This window comes from Platalea leucorodia (assembly GCF_965183815.1).
Source record: "Platalea leucorodia genome assembly, chromosome: Z".
Classification (NCBI taxonomy): domain Eukaryota; kingdom Metazoa; phylum Chordata; class Aves; order Pelecaniformes; family Threskiornithidae; genus Platalea; species Platalea leucorodia.
In genome coordinates this window covers 37,114,224-37,131,597 of record NC_138858.1, presented here as the reverse complement: position 1 = coordinate 37,131,597, position 17,374 = coordinate 37,114,224, and the positions used below count along the sequence as shown (strand labels likewise).

At 34.1% G+C, this 17,374-nt stretch overlaps 1 protein-coding gene across 1 annotated transcript in view; it reads right to left on the bottom strand.

Moving 5' to 3' along the window:
* The window catches only part of CNTLN (centlein), a gene marked incomplete at its 3' end in the record, with an annotated part of 196,525 nt that overhangs the window by 22,868 nt on the left and 156,283 nt on the right, over nt 1-17,374 (bottom strand). Inside the window, exons 20-24 of the mRNA XM_082337586.1 lie at nt 12,312-12,476; nt 8,860-8,957; nt 7,017-7,143; nt 5,246-5,383; nt 4,690-4,875 (exon numbers count right to left, since the gene is read on the bottom strand). Coding sequence (XP_082193712.1) covers nt 4,690-4,875; nt 5,246-5,383; nt 7,017-7,143; nt 8,860-8,957; nt 12,312-12,476 — 714 coding nt within the window. The remainder of the gene's footprint in view (nt 1-4,689; nt 4,876-5,245; nt 5,384-7,016; nt 7,144-8,859; nt 8,958-12,311; nt 12,477-17,374) is intronic.

The following is a 17,374-nucleotide window of genomic DNA, read 5'->3' as shown; positions in this document are numbered from 1 at the left end:
TTTTAACTTTATCCAATGGCTGTTTTCTGCATGTGTTGTCACAGGTGCTACAAACACAACAAAGAACATTTTGGTCTCGTTGCTGTGCTGCTCATAACTGGCAAGATCCACCTGAGGATCTGATAGAGCAAAACATGTTATAGAAAATATTGAACAATGGTACACTATAGAAATTGGATGCATCGTTCAAAGAGAATTTATGGTGCTGATGGAAGCTGGGTGATGAAAACATGTAGTTTTATAAAAGGCATCTAAAATACTCTCAGAGTCATCTGGTCCCTCTTACAGGTAGTTTGTGTTCTTCTGTACTAAAAATGTTTTATTGTGCTTAGCTTACATTATACTTACAGTCATAATTTCATTATTATTTATCAGTCTTCATAAATGCCATTGACAAATTTTATCAGGATTTGATATCTAATTCTGTGAAAATGTTTAATAGTCAAGTTTAGCTCTGATCTTTACAGAACTCTAGAAGCACCTAAATTTCATTAATTACTTTTCAGATCAACCACACAGGCCATTTTTAATCCATTTAACATATTATTGATATTGCATAGCCTATATTTTTTATCTGAATGTCTCAGTGTTAGGTCAGACATCTTAAAAAACAGTATATTAAAATGAATAGCAACCTTTATCAGCTGACTTGTACTGCCTTCCAGAAAAGAAATCAGATTTATTCAAAGCAACTTATTTTCCATAAAACCATTCTAAGAAGTATAACTATACTCCTATGCTTTAATACTTTAATAATTGAATTTCATGTAAGATTTTTATGATTTTGGCCAGAAATGAGGTCAGACTAACTGACTTAAAAATACCTATCCTGACTGCCTTTTCTGAGTATCGACTCAGTATTATCATTCTTTTAGACTACTCTAATACTCATGGCAGTGTTATAGTATATATACACTTACTTTGAACACTTATTCAAAATGAGGATCAGCAAGAGTAAAATTCTTTAACTAGCCATATAAAGTTCTAAGCTATAAAAGTTCTCAATTTAAAAATAGTATTTCTTTCTTGAAATTGTTTAAAATAATCCATTGGCTACTAATAGACGGGGGATGTTTCATCATCTTCATATATCATCAGCCTACTTCCTTCCAGATACAAAACAGAAATAGTCATACAAGACTTCTAACTTTACATAGTTACAGAGTTGTTTTATCTAGTAACGGGTCATAGCTACACTATAATAGCTATCTTATTACTAGTACATTTTTAAATCCTTCCGCTTTACTATTGTTCTTGGCCTTGCTACCCACAGATTTCCTCTTGATATCTTTAGCCTCTTCTCCATCCTCCATACTCTATTGCTGCTCATATTTTCACATTATCTATAATCCATTTTCCACTTCCTTTATATTGCCTTTTTATTTCTAAACATTGTGTTCTCTTTCCTATCAAACTGAAATAGATATTTATAAGAAGCTACCCTCTAATTATGGAACTGTGTTTTTTTGATTACTTAATAAACTTTTACTGTGCACAATTTCTATTCATATTTTCTACTAGTCTATATCTTCCTCATAACAGCTTTGGAGAAATGAGCTGCTTTGAATCAATCTATTTTAGGTGCCCTCCTGGTTCCCACTGAATGTAATTTAGGACATAACACCTGATCCCTATATCACACTCCAACAAAAATACGTCCAATAATAACTTACGACATATTGGATACAGCAACTTTCATTTGTAACTATTTCTTCCACAATTTTTAGAAACTATTACTAGATTTTACAATCTAGCAATTTTAGTTAGCTGCATAAGTGTCCCAAACTGTGCTCCCCATAGCAATGCAATGCTTTATTGTACATTACAAATATGTGCTTATTCAGTAACTCATCATATCCTCTAATTTGATCCAGTGGTGTGTATCAGACTCCTACCAGAAACCTCTCCCCCAGGTTTTGTAACTTACTATATTGATCTAAATGGATTCAAGATCCTGTGGTTCTGAGTTATCAATAACTCTAAAGGCAAGTAACAGTGTCTGCTATAAACAGAAAGAGCTACACTCTCTTCTCTGAAGTTCCTCTGTTGTCCTATTATTAGCTGTACCTATTAATTAGCAACGCTGAAATGATTTAATTGTTTTATGTTATAGAAAGAACTATATAATGTCATGAGAGACATGGAATGGCTAGAAAAAGTAACTGCATTCAATTGACTAATGAGAAAATTACACTTGCACTCAGAAAAACAAGTAAGGCTTGTGAAGTGATCAGAATAGCAAAGATAAGAGGGTCATACAAATATGTTAAACAGGTTAAGCAAGAGACATTAAACTCAATTAAACTTGATCTCTATACAGAAAAACTTATTTGAGTTACTGTAACTTGAGTGAGAAGCAAAGTCCAGGGAAAACTGACAGCCACCTGGAAGGAGAGAGTAGAAATGAGACAGACCAGACTTCAAAGGAAGAGCTGCTACAGAAAGGAGTACTGGTACTTCTTATTGTGCCACCTTGATCTTCCTATGCAGGTTACAGCATCAGATACGTAAGAGGTATTTTAACAGGATTTACTTGATATACTACAAAATTCCAATGAAACGCCAAGGATTTTCAACTATATTTTTACAGTGGTATACCGTGAATAAAATCTGATTTCAGAGAACTTTTTTTCCATAAATATTTAGTACCTCACTAAACAAAGCAGTCCACTGAGGAACTCCCTGTTCATCAATATTTGACTTATAGACAGCATCTTTATTTTAAAAAAATCTTTCTGCAGAGGAACAGTAGTCAGCAAAAATGTTACTTGAAATATGCATGCGTATTCTTTTATCCAGGGGAGAAACTACATATTTAGCTTTATTAGCTAAATATTATTATTATTTATAGAGAAACTACATATTAACATTCTTTTCACATGCAGTACAACCATGTAAATGCTAATGAATATTCATGGTAACTAACAGAGAAGCAGTCATCTTATTCAACAATGAATGAAGTATCATAATTGTGGCTAATAGGTGATTTTCCTCATTACAGCTAATTTTGAGAGAGATCTTTTACTTTCTCATTTTCTAAATTTTTACAAACTTTTCATTATGAAGTATGTAAAGTATTGATAGTACAAACACTTTTTTAATCTCCTTTGTCCATAATTGCTAATGCAGTTTATTCAATTAAGTCATTCCAAAATTGATAGCAACCTGAACGGAGACCAAATTGCATCTCTCTGTCATCGATGACACAGGAGTATTTCATTAAAAAAAATAGATAATACTTTAGATTAATTCAGACTTTCCCATATTTAGCCAAAAATAAGCATGCAGCTGTGAAAAAACCACTCATTTCTTCCTCTTAGAGGAAACATTCTGTATTAGAAGAAAGCACGCTTTCCCCCATGAAAAATAAGAGTTTGTTCAACAATAGGCAAGATACTTCTGAATCACAGGGCACAGTGATCAGTTTTATACCACTTTCCCAGGGGTTACAAAACAAGGCAAACAGAAGACAGCCTTTATTTTAATCACAAACTTAAAAAACAAAATAACTAATTTTTTAAATAACAGGCACATTTTTTTCATTAAAGTCAATCCTCATTTTCACCTTAGATATTTTAGCTTATAAATTCTTTGAATTTAGGATTTTAAAGTGCATTCAACATAGTTCAGTCTATTTTCATAATGAAGTTGATGTGAATTTTGCAACTGAACTGAACATGGGATGGTTGTAGAGTGACTTGTTATCTGATGATGACAGAAAGAAGCTAAAATGCACAAGTACTTAAGTTACTAAATTTCAATCCACAGCGGAAAGTTATTAATGAAGAGATAACTACATATGCGTTCTTTTTACAGTGCATCAAAATACCACTGCTCTCTACTTCAGATGCTATCAGACTTGCTGAAACATATCTGAAAACAGCTCACCTCTACAGAAATCCAAGAACAGTAGAGAAGTGTATCTGTTTCACGGGTTAGTAAGATATAACCTTGTCTGAAAGTAGGTATATAGTAGATATATGCTAAATTCAAGATAGATATATAATGAATAGGCATATAATTCGTAGTTACCTAGTGGATATTTCAGGAAAATAAATAATATTTGTATTTCAAATATTAAGTTACAAAATACAGATTAGTCAATTCTGCAGAACTTCACACTGAAGCACTATGATGAATCGATCTGTATAACACCACGGACACAGCATTATTGCATGATTCACTGTAGCAGATTGTTAAGTATTTAACCAAAATAAGAAAAGACTATTCTACACACTGTTTTTAAAACTGCTTTCAATTTTGCAATATAGAGTCTTCCTTATTTCTGCAACAAAAAGCAACGCATGTGGAAAATGAGGTAATTCACACTAATCAACAGATATGAATTATTTTCTTAAATGTATTGGGATTTTTTTTTCTGCAGAGTAATTTGCTATACAACTAAGCACTTTTTCTTGGGAACAAGTACACTGGCAGCCATATACAAAGAGATGACCGCTATAAATTATGGAAGTCTACAGAAGTCTGGGAGAGAGACCTAGAGCCATTGACTCTTTCTCCCTGTTTAGACCAGTTCAGAGCTAACACCAGGCCAGTGAAGCAATGTCAAAGATTGTTCCAGAACAAGGAATGCACCAAAAGTTAGCCTCATTTAATCTTCTACATTTTACTTTAGCTTAAGAATATCTTTATTTAGGTCAACGCTCAAAAGAAAATCAAAACTCAAACCTTCACAAATGTCATGAACTCTTCTACTTTGTCACTGGTCAGCAGCAGCTTCTTCTGTACAGTTTCCAAAGCCTGCTCACTCTGTTTAGCCAAGCCATGTAGCTGCTGAGATGCAGCAGTCTCCAGTTCAGTCATGGCACATTCAGTCTCAATCATTTTGCTCTCTAGATTGGTAAGCCTGAGATCCTGAAATACATCCACAGAGAAACAGCAGTAACGTAGTAAAAACTGATAGGCAGGTATGATAGACCACAAACAAACAAACGAACAAACCAACCTCCCATACAGTGGTTAATATCACAGAACGTTGCACTTGCAACACATAAAATGTAATTTCATGGGAAAAATGTAATTTCATTTTCCGTCATTACGTCCATGTTTCAGCACCTAAATTTCAGTGATGTGACTAAATTAAATCAGAGACACACATTACTATTATTCTGGTCTTTTTTCTCTTTCTTTATGTAAAAAGTCTAAGCTGATGACCTTGCAACTTTTCATTTGAAAGTGAGGTATGAAAAGGTTCCACAGTGGAGCCATCACAACTCTAACATACCTTTTTTTCCAACTCATCTTTAGCCTTGTGATACATTTGCTCATACTGAGACTTCTCTTTTGTAGCTACATTAAGTCTTTGTTTCAGTGAGTCAATGGAAGTTTTTTTGTTCAAACAGTCTTCAGCCAGTGCCTTTACCTGAAATAAAGAAAGGCCAAGAGCAATTGACTATTAAGATACAAAACTTAAAAATTAAAATCAAATCAAAACTAAGCTTACCTATATTGCATAACCATACCTGTATTATATAACTAACTTGAGTAAAGTACCTTTTTCTGAAATTACAGTCTTTAATAAATCTCTACTGCTGATCCAGTAGATCAGTTTGCACACAACCTTGTTACATAAAGTCTTGACTTGTATTAAGTGTAAAGAAAAGCTCTTCATTTGCAGAGCTGTTTGTTTATATATACTTTACTGTTACAGTGCATGCAAAAGGAAGCAAACCACAACTTTCACTCATTTCTTCTATCAGAGATAAAAACATTAATTAAAACTCAGCTGAGAAAATGATAACTGTCTACAAGTTAATAGTCTGTAAAGCCTCTTAGATAATTATTATCATTTTGCCATACAATGCAAACACTGATTTTGGGTAAAATGAAATAGACCAATGCTCCTAGAAAATCATTCAGCTCTCCTGACAGTATTAATCACAAAGTTTTCCTGACAATGTCAAGTAACGGGGAAGTTCTTTGATCTTCTGCTGAAGAGAATGTAAAATTTATCAAGTTGATTTTCCACATGGGATAATCAAATTAATGTATGGAATTCGACTCTCTGGAATCTGAGAAACGCAGCACTTAAAATGCTCAAAGAACAGCATTAAAGTACATCGTTCCATTCTAAATCTTTCATCTAAAACCAAAATCAGGTATTCATCTTGTTTCATACTTTAGCTCGGTTGCTTACTTATGCTTTCACTCTTTGGTTGCAGATTTTTTAATAACACCTTAGCTTTGGCATGGAGGGTAAGAGAGTAGCTCTCTCTAGAGCTGAAAGTGCTAGATGACTGCAAGCAGAGATAGTGCCTGTGGTATTCAGCAAGCATACGCATTCTAGGAAAACAAAAGCAAATTGGTAGATTGTTTATTTCTATTTTGGGGTCATACGCTGCATAACCTCACAGACAACCAAATATCATAATCTTTTTCGGGAATTAAAGGCCAAAGTGCAACACATTGGTTGGATAACACAGAAAGATGCCAAAACATATACAAGTTCTGCTAGCTTCAGTGAAATCATCCTAGAATTTTGCAGGAGAAAATAATGTGCTATAGAAATTAAGTTCTACCTACACAGACAGAATTACATTACGCTAAGAACTGTGAATCATTCATAACATTGCAGTAGACAACATATTAACATATTAAAGCATTTAACTACTATAGCCAGGAGAGGTGCATGGACGTCATTAGCATATGTCATGTAAAATCACCCTTGTTTCAGGTCTACTGTATTTTATGAACTTGCAGTGCATAAAAATAATCTTGCTACTTAGAGCATATTCTTGCAAGTAAGTGTTCTAAATACTTTAATATTTAATTACACTTCTTATGAACATACATTAAATTATGCTGAATCCATCCAAGTTATCACCATACACTGATTTAACACAAATTATAGTGGAGGGAATTACACCCTTGAATTAACTGTATGTTGTTTGCTTAAAGCAATATATTGATTTAGTATGTATAGCATGTTAAAACGGCATCTATAAATCCACCAGCTTTTGCTTTTCCTGAAACTATCAACAGCAAGAAAGAAGTACCTTTCTCTCAAGACTTTCTAATGTTCCATTAGAGGTTTTCTCATTTTCTTGATTTGCTTTTAGACGAGACTTTAAGTCTTCTATCAAATGTCTTTTCATATTAAGGTCTCTCTCCAATCGAGAAATCCTAGAAGGGAAGAAGTCACACTGCATGTCACTGTTAGAAAATATTGTTAATATGCAACTATTTTATACAACTAAATAGATGCAGTAGACAAACTATCATTCCTGTAGCTTTAGAATATTTTTTTAAATAAAAGCTGATGAAATTCTTGCAATTTACCCTATTCTCAACCATTAAAACCAGTTTCAAGTCTCTTATTAAACAGACCTATTTCTAAAGATGCAGTTTATTTGTGACTTGCTTTTTGCTGTGGTTTATGCTCTAACTTGTCTGATCTGAAATCATAATTCTTCTTAAGCTATTATCAAAAAAACGTAAAAAAACTGTTGAAAACACAAAATTTAATTAACTAAATTTCTTTGATGTCTGAATCAAGTATCATTCAAACAGTATTTTGTACAAAATTATTTTTAAAAGAAAGTGAAAGGGGGCAGTCTCCTTTCATCCAACTGAGTAATAAACAGAAATACATGAAAACTCTCTATCCCTATAATATGTCAGATAATTATTCTTAAAAACTGCAAACCCTAGAAATAACATCAGCATTTTTCAGAAACTTCTCAAAAAAAGAAACTCTCATATACTACAATGTAATCTCTGTTCAATGAGAAAATCATGCCTTATACAATTCCTCCACCCTTATGATACAAATTAGTGTTTTAAATATAAACATAAGCAATACCTGAATATGTTCAGACTTCTGGATTTTTTTTTTTTAATGAAAGCAAAATGAATAATAGTAATATGTTCAGGAATAAAACATTGTTGATACCATGCCAATACTATATTTAAAAAACCAGGAAAACAGCGCATCTTAAAATTTCTTGCATCTAATTCACATTTATACTATTAATGTTATTTTCGTGATTATATCTTACAGTTATGAAAAAATGGTATCTATTTTATAAAGGAAGCATGATAACCAGTAACTCTATTTTAAATTTAAATCTTATGGTGGAAAAATTCAGTTTTATTTTGAAACAGAAAATACACAATGTACACAGTTTAAGAATTTTAAGAGTTCTCTATTTTTTAAATGAATTAATTTCAGATAAGTAAACTGCATTCTTTCTACAAATAAAAAAATTAGAATGGGTAGAGGAGTTAAACTATGGGACAGGCAAGAAATTCACAGATATACTAATAGGTTATGTTTATATAGTAACATAGTCGAATAACAGTATTATATCAGTTAAAGTAGGCAGAATAAAAATCTCAGTTGCGTACTTCAAAACAATACATCTGAATTTCAAAATGAGTAGTAAACCTTAATCAATTCAAATAGAAACAAATACAACTGTCCTTTTGAACTTTTTATGAATATGAGTGGATATTTAATCTTGTTTAAGCATCTGAACCTTGACATGTCTCTTAGCCCCTAGGCAAAGAATTACTGTATTTGAAGGACTGTGTTTAACAGTGCTGAGGAATTCATTTAGATTTACATCAAGGATAAAATAGTCTACTCTAAGGTCTGGGTATTCTTATTGCAATTCAGATACTGTACATAGCTAATCACTCATCAGTTTAAACAAAATGCAATTTTAGAAGGTACTGCTCCAGTTTCTAAAAAACCCACTCGTAACAGTCTGCAAGACTGCAGTAAAAACAAGAATAAAACATTCTCTTAAAAATCTATTTAAGAATGGTTAATGTTGTAACAATTATACAGATGCCACTGGGTGGCACCAAACACAATGGATAGAAGAGTGAACATACTTTGCTTGTAGCTCCCGAATACGTTCTTCTTTTTCCTGGACTTCATTTTTTAGTGACTTAATGGTGGTTGACTGCTTAGTGATTTCATTATTCGAATTCTATATTGAAAAATATTAAAATATAAATAAAGCAGACTGAATATTATCACAGTCAACAAAGCAAATTTGTTTGAAATAATGGGCTGTGTAAACTTCCACATATTTTATGAGTGTTCTTAAACATTAATTGGTACAAAAGAAGCATTCTTACTTTCTAGCTACGCTTAAGCAAAAGTACATTCCTTGGAAAATATGATCAAAATCAGTACTTTTCAATTGCTCTAATAATGTGTGATTAATAGAGGTTCCCCAGGGCACCTGCAAGCCCAGTGCACCTATCAGGACCACGTGTTCTCTTGCATAGCACAGTCAGCTGAAAAGGTAGCAGAAAAGAAGAGAAATAAAACCAGATCTTCATTTGAACTACATCCTTGAATGGTATAGTTCTACAGCACAAGGGGCGTACATCTGTAGAGCAACAATTTTCAATAATCCCTTTCATCTTGTGCATACAACACAATCTACAAGAGCAGTTGTTTTTGTGCCTGTTGAAACTCAGAGCACAAGACAAGGACATTTCCATTTGGCCATACTAAAACAAATCCTACATTTCAGTAACAAAAAGGTACAATCCTAACTTTCAGGCATGTGTAATTCCAGTGAAGGACAATTATACAGTTGTTGGCCTTTACCTCATTGTATATAGTAGGAAGTAAAAAAAAGCCTCAATTCCTCCATGCAAACACAGAGACAATCTATGGACCAACTGAATCACTCTACAGAAATAAAACCATGAAATTTAACTAAGTAGCCATCTTAGCAATCTGAGCTTGCATTGAATGACATTGCTGAAAATGGCAGCTCAAATATACCACATATAGAGATTTCAGAACTCCAAAAGGTGTTGCCCAAAGATACATATGCGTTAAGTCTACCCGCAACACATACATGTGCATATATGCATTCAGGGTTAATAAAAGCTTTTACTTTTTACTGAGTAAAAAGTGTAAAAGCTTTTTACTCAGCATGTATAAACCATAAATGAACAGATCAGACATGCTGTAAACAAAGATACTTCAGGAGAATTCTCTGCTCAGTGCAGACTTGTAATGCCTATTAACATTAATAGGAGTATTGTACATAACTCTGTGCACCTCAAGGGGAGTATATATTCTTGTGTGCATAGTTAGATGTAAAATATTGTTCTTAATAACTTGTCTAGTCTATTTACTATTATTATAATGTGAGGTATAACCGGAAAATTGTTAAAATGATGTATGCTAGCAGAATATTCCTGAGTTTCCTGAGACCTGTTTGTTGAGCTTGAGCTTCATTAGCGTGAAGCACACCACCCAGTTACATGGTTTACACACCAGATACGAACTTGAATACTTAGGTGGGCCTCTGCACATGCTCAGAGGCAAAGACATATGCTTATGGTATTTTGCTTCCAGACTCACTACCCACACCTAACACATTTCTTCCTATTGGCAAAGATACAAGGAGTCATTATATACAACATAAACAAACACTGCAAAGATAGTTCTGAGAAAAAAAAAATGAACCAAGAAAACCAGGTACTTTGAGATTTTGAGCTATAAGGGAAGCTGTTGTGGCTTCCACATTCAGACATTTAGGAGAATAACTTTGTATCTCCTTTTTAAGTATGCTAGATAGCCTGGAACAATAGTCGGCAACTTTTGCCAATTTCTTCTGCTAAAAATGACTTGCAGAACTTAAATTTTAGAAAAATTATAAGGTCAAAATAAGGCTAAGAATTTTAGTAACTTGATTTAAGTCGTTTTTGAGGCCTTTATAGTCAAAACTCTTGTCCAGTTCAGCAACCAGTGAATTTACTCTACTAATCTGGATTTGGGGTCACAGACTATGTTTATTCTAAATGTAGTTTTGCATATATGGTTTATTTTTTACATTAAAAATGTAATACATCTTTAAGAAGGAATTAAAAGTCACGTTAGTATTTTTGACATCAGATTTATATATGCTTGCTAAATGTTTCCTCTGCTGCAGAAACAAAATAAAACCCCTTTCGTTTTTTCAGCAATATATTTTGCAGTTCACATTTGGCAGACAAATAAAGTAGGCTTCTAGCATGAGTGTTACCCTTAGACTATTAAAAAAAAAAAAAAAGAAAAATCCTCATTTTTTATTTTTCTTGCTTTCATAGAGCAATTGACTACTACCTTTCTGGATAATGAGGATACTCATCTAAAAGGAACAACCATAATTAACAGAAATTACCACTCACCAGCAACAGAAGCAGATTAATCAAACCCAAAACTAAAACCAACACTCAAGAAGTCAGCGTGTACGGTTTCAAGATCTCTTTCTCATAATTAAAGTAGATCAAGTCATGTGCCTTTGCATGGCTATTCCCTGCTGCCCTCATCTCTTTATCAATGTGACCTACCTTTACTAATCCCTGAATTCAGATGTTACGCATCCAGTGTGCTATAGCCAAGATCTGTAATACCCTGATTACCATCAACAGCTAAGAGGTCTGAGCACTACCCACATCTCATGCGCTAGCACAGCTAATCCAGTACTCAGAGCCAGAGCCAGCTCTATCGCTCATGTAATATGGCCTTTTGTTCCAGTTGATCCTTTGGCAGCTGGCTTGCTAGTGTGCCGTTTCTTCTAGCAGTAAGAAGCTGTACCATTTTGACCTTTTCTCTTTCCTCAAATATTAAACATAAAATGATGGAAAAAAACAACTTTAAGACATTCTGTTGCACATATATTTCCTGCAGTGAGCAGAGAGTAAGAATTAATATGGTCGAGCCAGGCCACCTGCTGAGAAACCTCTCAGATCAACACAGTCCAGCATCTACATCATCCACATATAACAGAATCACTGAAGACTGAAAAATGAAATCATCAACAAGTTAGTATTTTCCTACCAGCTAATCTACAAAAATAGAAATACAAAAGGAATGATGTCTCTTTGGAGACAAGAATAGTAGTGACATATAGGTAACATAACACTGTTACATTCCATGAGCTGTCCCATCAGCCCAAATCCTCTGCTCCCCTTTCACAGATAGCTATTGCTTACCTCCTTCTTAAAGGAAACAAAAAATGAACACAATTCTCATTGAAGTAATTCCACAGCACTTTCCAACAAGATGTGTTTAATCATTGTGTGAAAACCCAGCAAGCCTCCCTCCCTGGTCTACTTGATCTGCAAAAATTGTTTTAATTGTAACTTTTAATTCTGCTGCTTATGACTACATTTCTACTTAACATCAAAGGTTATCTAACACCTAAGTTGCTAATCATTGGCTAAGATATATAAATGATATGTATATGTGAGTATACATATATCTGCTTGACCCAGTTATGAAATACTGTTCATGCAAATTATCCTCAGCACTAGATAATCTGTTCTGTCACCTTTAGTTTGCACTGCAGCTGTTTCATCTCTAAATCAATGTTCTTTGAAGGAGCTGGTGTGGCTTCACTCTTGCCAGCAGTTTGAGACAGATGTTCTCTCAACTTCAATTTTCCTTGTAAATCTTCCTTCTCCTGTTGCCACTTGGCCAGGTTGGAGGTCAACACCTGTTTTGCAAACAGAAGAAACAGTCATAATTGCATCTTAAAAATATTTCTGCTTGATCATATGATGATGCTTCTCTGGATCAGAATTCAAGAGGAATGAAACAGTATATATTATCTGCAATTACATTGCATAGTTGTTGGCTGAATTCTCTAGTCCATGCAAAGATCAAATCCGGCAGGAAAGAGAAGTCAACTAACATTAAAAATGAGCAATTTTTTTAAAAGGCAAGCTAATTCAATTTTGACTGTACACATTGCTATTTTTACCATGACAGGCAAAAATTATCATACTAAACTCTAACAGTAGCTACTGTTGAAACCTGTTTACCTAGACCCGCTCTGGGATTCAGCAATTATTTCTGCATAGAGCATGAAGAAATATCAAGGTGTCTCAGACACCAATCTGTATTAAAGGTGGTTAAATGTCAAATCTGTTTTAATGGTGACCACTGTAAGCTCACTTGAATTGCTGTGTTGACAACTGCTATAAAACATACACCCTTCTCTTGGCTTTTGTTTTGATATTTGTAGGGCTTGTAGAGGTTAAAGCAAAGTGGACCAGCTGCACTAAATGTCTTCTGGTTGGCTGGTCTTTACTCATGTTGTGTTATTTCTTCCCTTTCACATATATGCACCATAGCCAGAGAACCACATATTCCATAACCTTGACTCTAGGGCTGAGGTACTTAAGTGGTAAAAGCCAAGCTGGAGCAGGACAGGATAACAGATGTTAGTTGTTTATTCCACTGGGTAGGTCTTACCACCCTATATTGCAGCCAAAACGCTTCTCATTTAGCAACATAAATGCTAAGTCCAATTAGCAGACAAGGCTTGTTAGGGATTTAGTTCAAATAAATAACATGCAAACAAACTCTCAGTCTTGTTGCACTTGATTGACAACTGACAAGACTTATTCAATCTTTGTAACTATATATATTTCACAGTACTCCTTATAGAGGTAATCTTTTAAATAAAATATTTGTTTTAATTTAAATAATATTGAATGTTGTTCTGCAAAAAGGGGAACTGAAATAACCTTCATGCTAGTGGTTAACTTTCACAAATCTATAGTCAGCCAAAAGACACCAATGGCCTAACAACTCTCTGCTCCTTAAGAGGGTAACTACAGTACTATTTTATTATTCCAAAGAAGATTGTAATACAGTAGTTTAACATAAGGAACAACTATACAAAATGGTATTGAAATCTCTCAAAGGGCAAAAAAAATTCCTTTCTGAAGGATCCTGATAAGAAACTGAAGAAGATACTACAGCTTGAAATAACTAAATGTGTGCCGGATTATATACTGGTACACAAAACAACATGGGTGAGAGGATTAAAGATAGTGCTCTGTTTCCATGCATTTTATTATTTAACTCAAAAATAGATTTTATACTGTTCCATGTTATTAGAAAAAACTTTTTACATACATGTGTTTACATACACATGCACTTCCATACCGATCATCTGAAGATCACATGTATATCCAAATACAGGAAAAACTACTTACGGTCATGTTTATTCCCATTATGAATGACATAAGAATGCTTGTAGATTTTGCATTAGCTTAAAAAAATACCATAGGTACAAGAAAATGCATCCTGTATTCAAAATTAAAACTCTAATAGTATTTCACACTCACGTGCATTTATTAAAGCCAATGGACAGTTTATGTATTTATCTGAGATAAGTACTGTTCTTAGTAAAGGAGTTAATCTGTACATTCTCTTCTGCATCTGGTGTCATTATTGAACACGAGATAAACAGTGTTAATGTATTTTCTAATTGGCTATTCCTTAATCTGATATATTATTCTCACAATTAATAGTCTGAGTAAAAGAAAAAATGAAGGCTACTTTAATAAGCAAAACCAGTAATAGTACAGAAAGATACAGCATAGAAAGATATAAGGATTAGGTTAATTTGTCCAGTATAGCCAATACTTCTACATGCAGAATTTCATGATTCAGTGTCTCTATAATAAATTATTCATAAAAAGAAAAGCAAAAAAAAACCCATAGCTAGATCAATATCTCTGATTAAAATTAGAAATGTGCCCATATCTGCCTAAGATAGCTCGTGACTCTCAGAAGTTACTTAGGCTACTGCTGCTGCCAAAATGCATCTGGTCTAAAATGCCATGATTGCAGTGGCCACATTCCCCAAAATGACAGCAAATATATTGAAAAAGAAAGGGCTTTCATGGGACAGGTGCCAAAGAGGACAGTGCTATGTTGGTTATAGAATTTACTTCAGAGAGGAGGTAAAAAAAATTATTTAAAATATGAATGAACATAAATTCAGAAACAGCACCAGAACTAGGGGGATGAAGTGATAGTAGTATATGATATACAAGACAAACACGTTCCCCCTCAACTTGCAAAAGCAGACAAAGACATACACACATTTGCAATCACAGATATCATGAAGGCTGTCTCTTAACAGCTCTGGAGACAATGTAAATGGTGTTACTGGGTTGATAAGTATACTGCATTATTCTTCTATTTGCAATATATTGAAAGTGTATGTGAAAATTCTACTCAAATCTATGTGGGATGTGAAAAACCGCCCCCCTGCCCCAGCAAGGTATTTATGCCTAAAAGATATTCCTTGCATTTACTTACTGAAGAGCCAAGTTCATTGCCCTGCTGTCCCTCACCACTCGCTAAGTTTTATGCAAGTCTTTTGTTCTTTTTTCTTTTTTTGACATGGGGTGGGGGCATGGGGGTTGTGTCTGTGCTACCATTCACACAAATCCTGAGTGACAGAGTAAAAAGGATTTACTCCAGGGGAAGAGGTCACCAGGATGAAAGGTAAAATCTTAAATACCAGCTAGACCAGATGTTGGTAAAGGCAGGCTACCGCTGTTCCTCCACGATGTAGCGGCCTTTGTCTGCTGCACCTCCTCCAGAGGGTTTTGGCTTAACAGATGTTTATACATTCAATATTTTAACATCCATCTATCTTAATCTCCTTGCTCCTGGTATACCCATGACACTCTGTTCTGCAGTACACAAAGGGGTAAGTGATGAAATCTCAGTTTCTATGTAGTCAATGTAAAACTTCCAGTGACTCAGCAAGGCTTTTTATCATAAGCCCTCTATTCAGAAAGACAGCTACATGGAAGGCCCAATGGATTAACGTAGGAAGCTCTTGAAATGGCCTGTTGGTCCTTGGCATCACAACCCTGTGAGGAGCTTCTAGCTCAGTTTACAGCAGTCACCCTCCCACTGCAACTGGCATGTACGAAAAATGACATTTCTATTGGTGGTGGCTGCTGTTGCACTGCCACTGCTGAACATGATCCCATACATTTATATTTGCAGAATATATTATATAGAATGCACTTCTAGGCAAAATTATAAAATAGGATGTAAATCAGGTATTCTTGAAACCCTTTTTAAGCAATAACGTAACCTTATTCTACTACTGATTTTGTAATCCAACTTTAACCAATCTAAATATCCTCAGTTGTGTAAAAATCGTATTTGCTATGAAGCTTCCCATCCTAAAATCCTGGCAGACTAAAACATTACAACATGCATAGAGACATCTGTAAGAAACGTGAAGTCAACATATTCCTTTTTCTTTTCTCTACAAAACCTTGCTACAGCAGGTAATAAAATAAATTTGCTATATGCATAGCTCCTGTACCAAATTCTATTTTAAAATCTAACTCTGGTCATTTGAAGTTTTTAAACAGAATGCTATTTTCTCACAGCTTTAGCTTGATCATGAAAAATATACAAGATAAGCAGTAGTTGTTGCACACATAAACCATGAAAGAACTTTTCAAAACGTATTTTTAGGCACATGGTTAGGTATTTATGTTTTTACACACTCTATCAAATGTTATTATAACATAATGGTAAACCTATTTACAATATCCGAGGCAAAATTTATTGAGTCAGTCCCACTAATCTTGACCCTGTTTTGCTCTCTTGAATCAAAACCTACCTCTGCCTGATGGGTCACAGAAAAAAAAGCTAATATTAATAAAGATGGTATGTAGCCATCTGAAAATATGAAGATATATACCACACTACAAAGCCACTGTGCTGCATACTTGATGTGATTATATAGACAAAAGGCAAATTAACTCCAAACCCTCAGTGAAAGTTTTTTTCAGGCAAGTGCTGTAAGTGGTTGATTACTTAGCATTCCAGACATGAAGACAAAATATGAAAGAGAAGTCTTTGGTGACTTCATATTCTATCCCTAAGTTGAAACAAAGACCCCCAAAAGCAAGAAGAAGTTCTAAAATGTAAAAGTTATTTGTCATTTATTCTTCTGAAATGTTAGTAAAATCTCCTGTATCACTCAATTATAATTTCTTTTTCAGCCAAATGCAGTTATCAGCAGCTAACTCTGTTTCACAAAATGTCAAGTAAATGAAGGTAATATAGAGGACTTTTTGCCAGTGCTTTAGCTAGTTGTTAGACTTCAGTAGCCTTTAGAGACCATTAAGTACCCTTTGGCTAATTGGCCAATGGTAGATTAATCCTCTTTTTATTCTAGCAGCACTATTTTAACACCCTTTGCACTCTGTCAGTGTAGTATCTGAATGACAAAATAATATTGTGCATGAATAATAAGCAGAAAAGTTAAATTAACATTTCATGTTTCATATGCCATACCTATGTGTCAGGGAAAAAAAAACTCTTAAAGCCACTGACATTCAACTTTTTTAAACAATCTTATGTTGACATCTTACTGAAGTGAATCTTCCTAATTACTGCTAATTGCCTATCAAGAAAAAAAAAAAATCTTTCCTTGAAGTGCAGTTGTCTACTATAGATGAACACAGCTCCAATGTGCATAGTAAAGACAGGCATGACACTTGAGGTGTGCTACATTATTATGAGGTCATACTAAATATGGCTTGCAATGAACAAAGC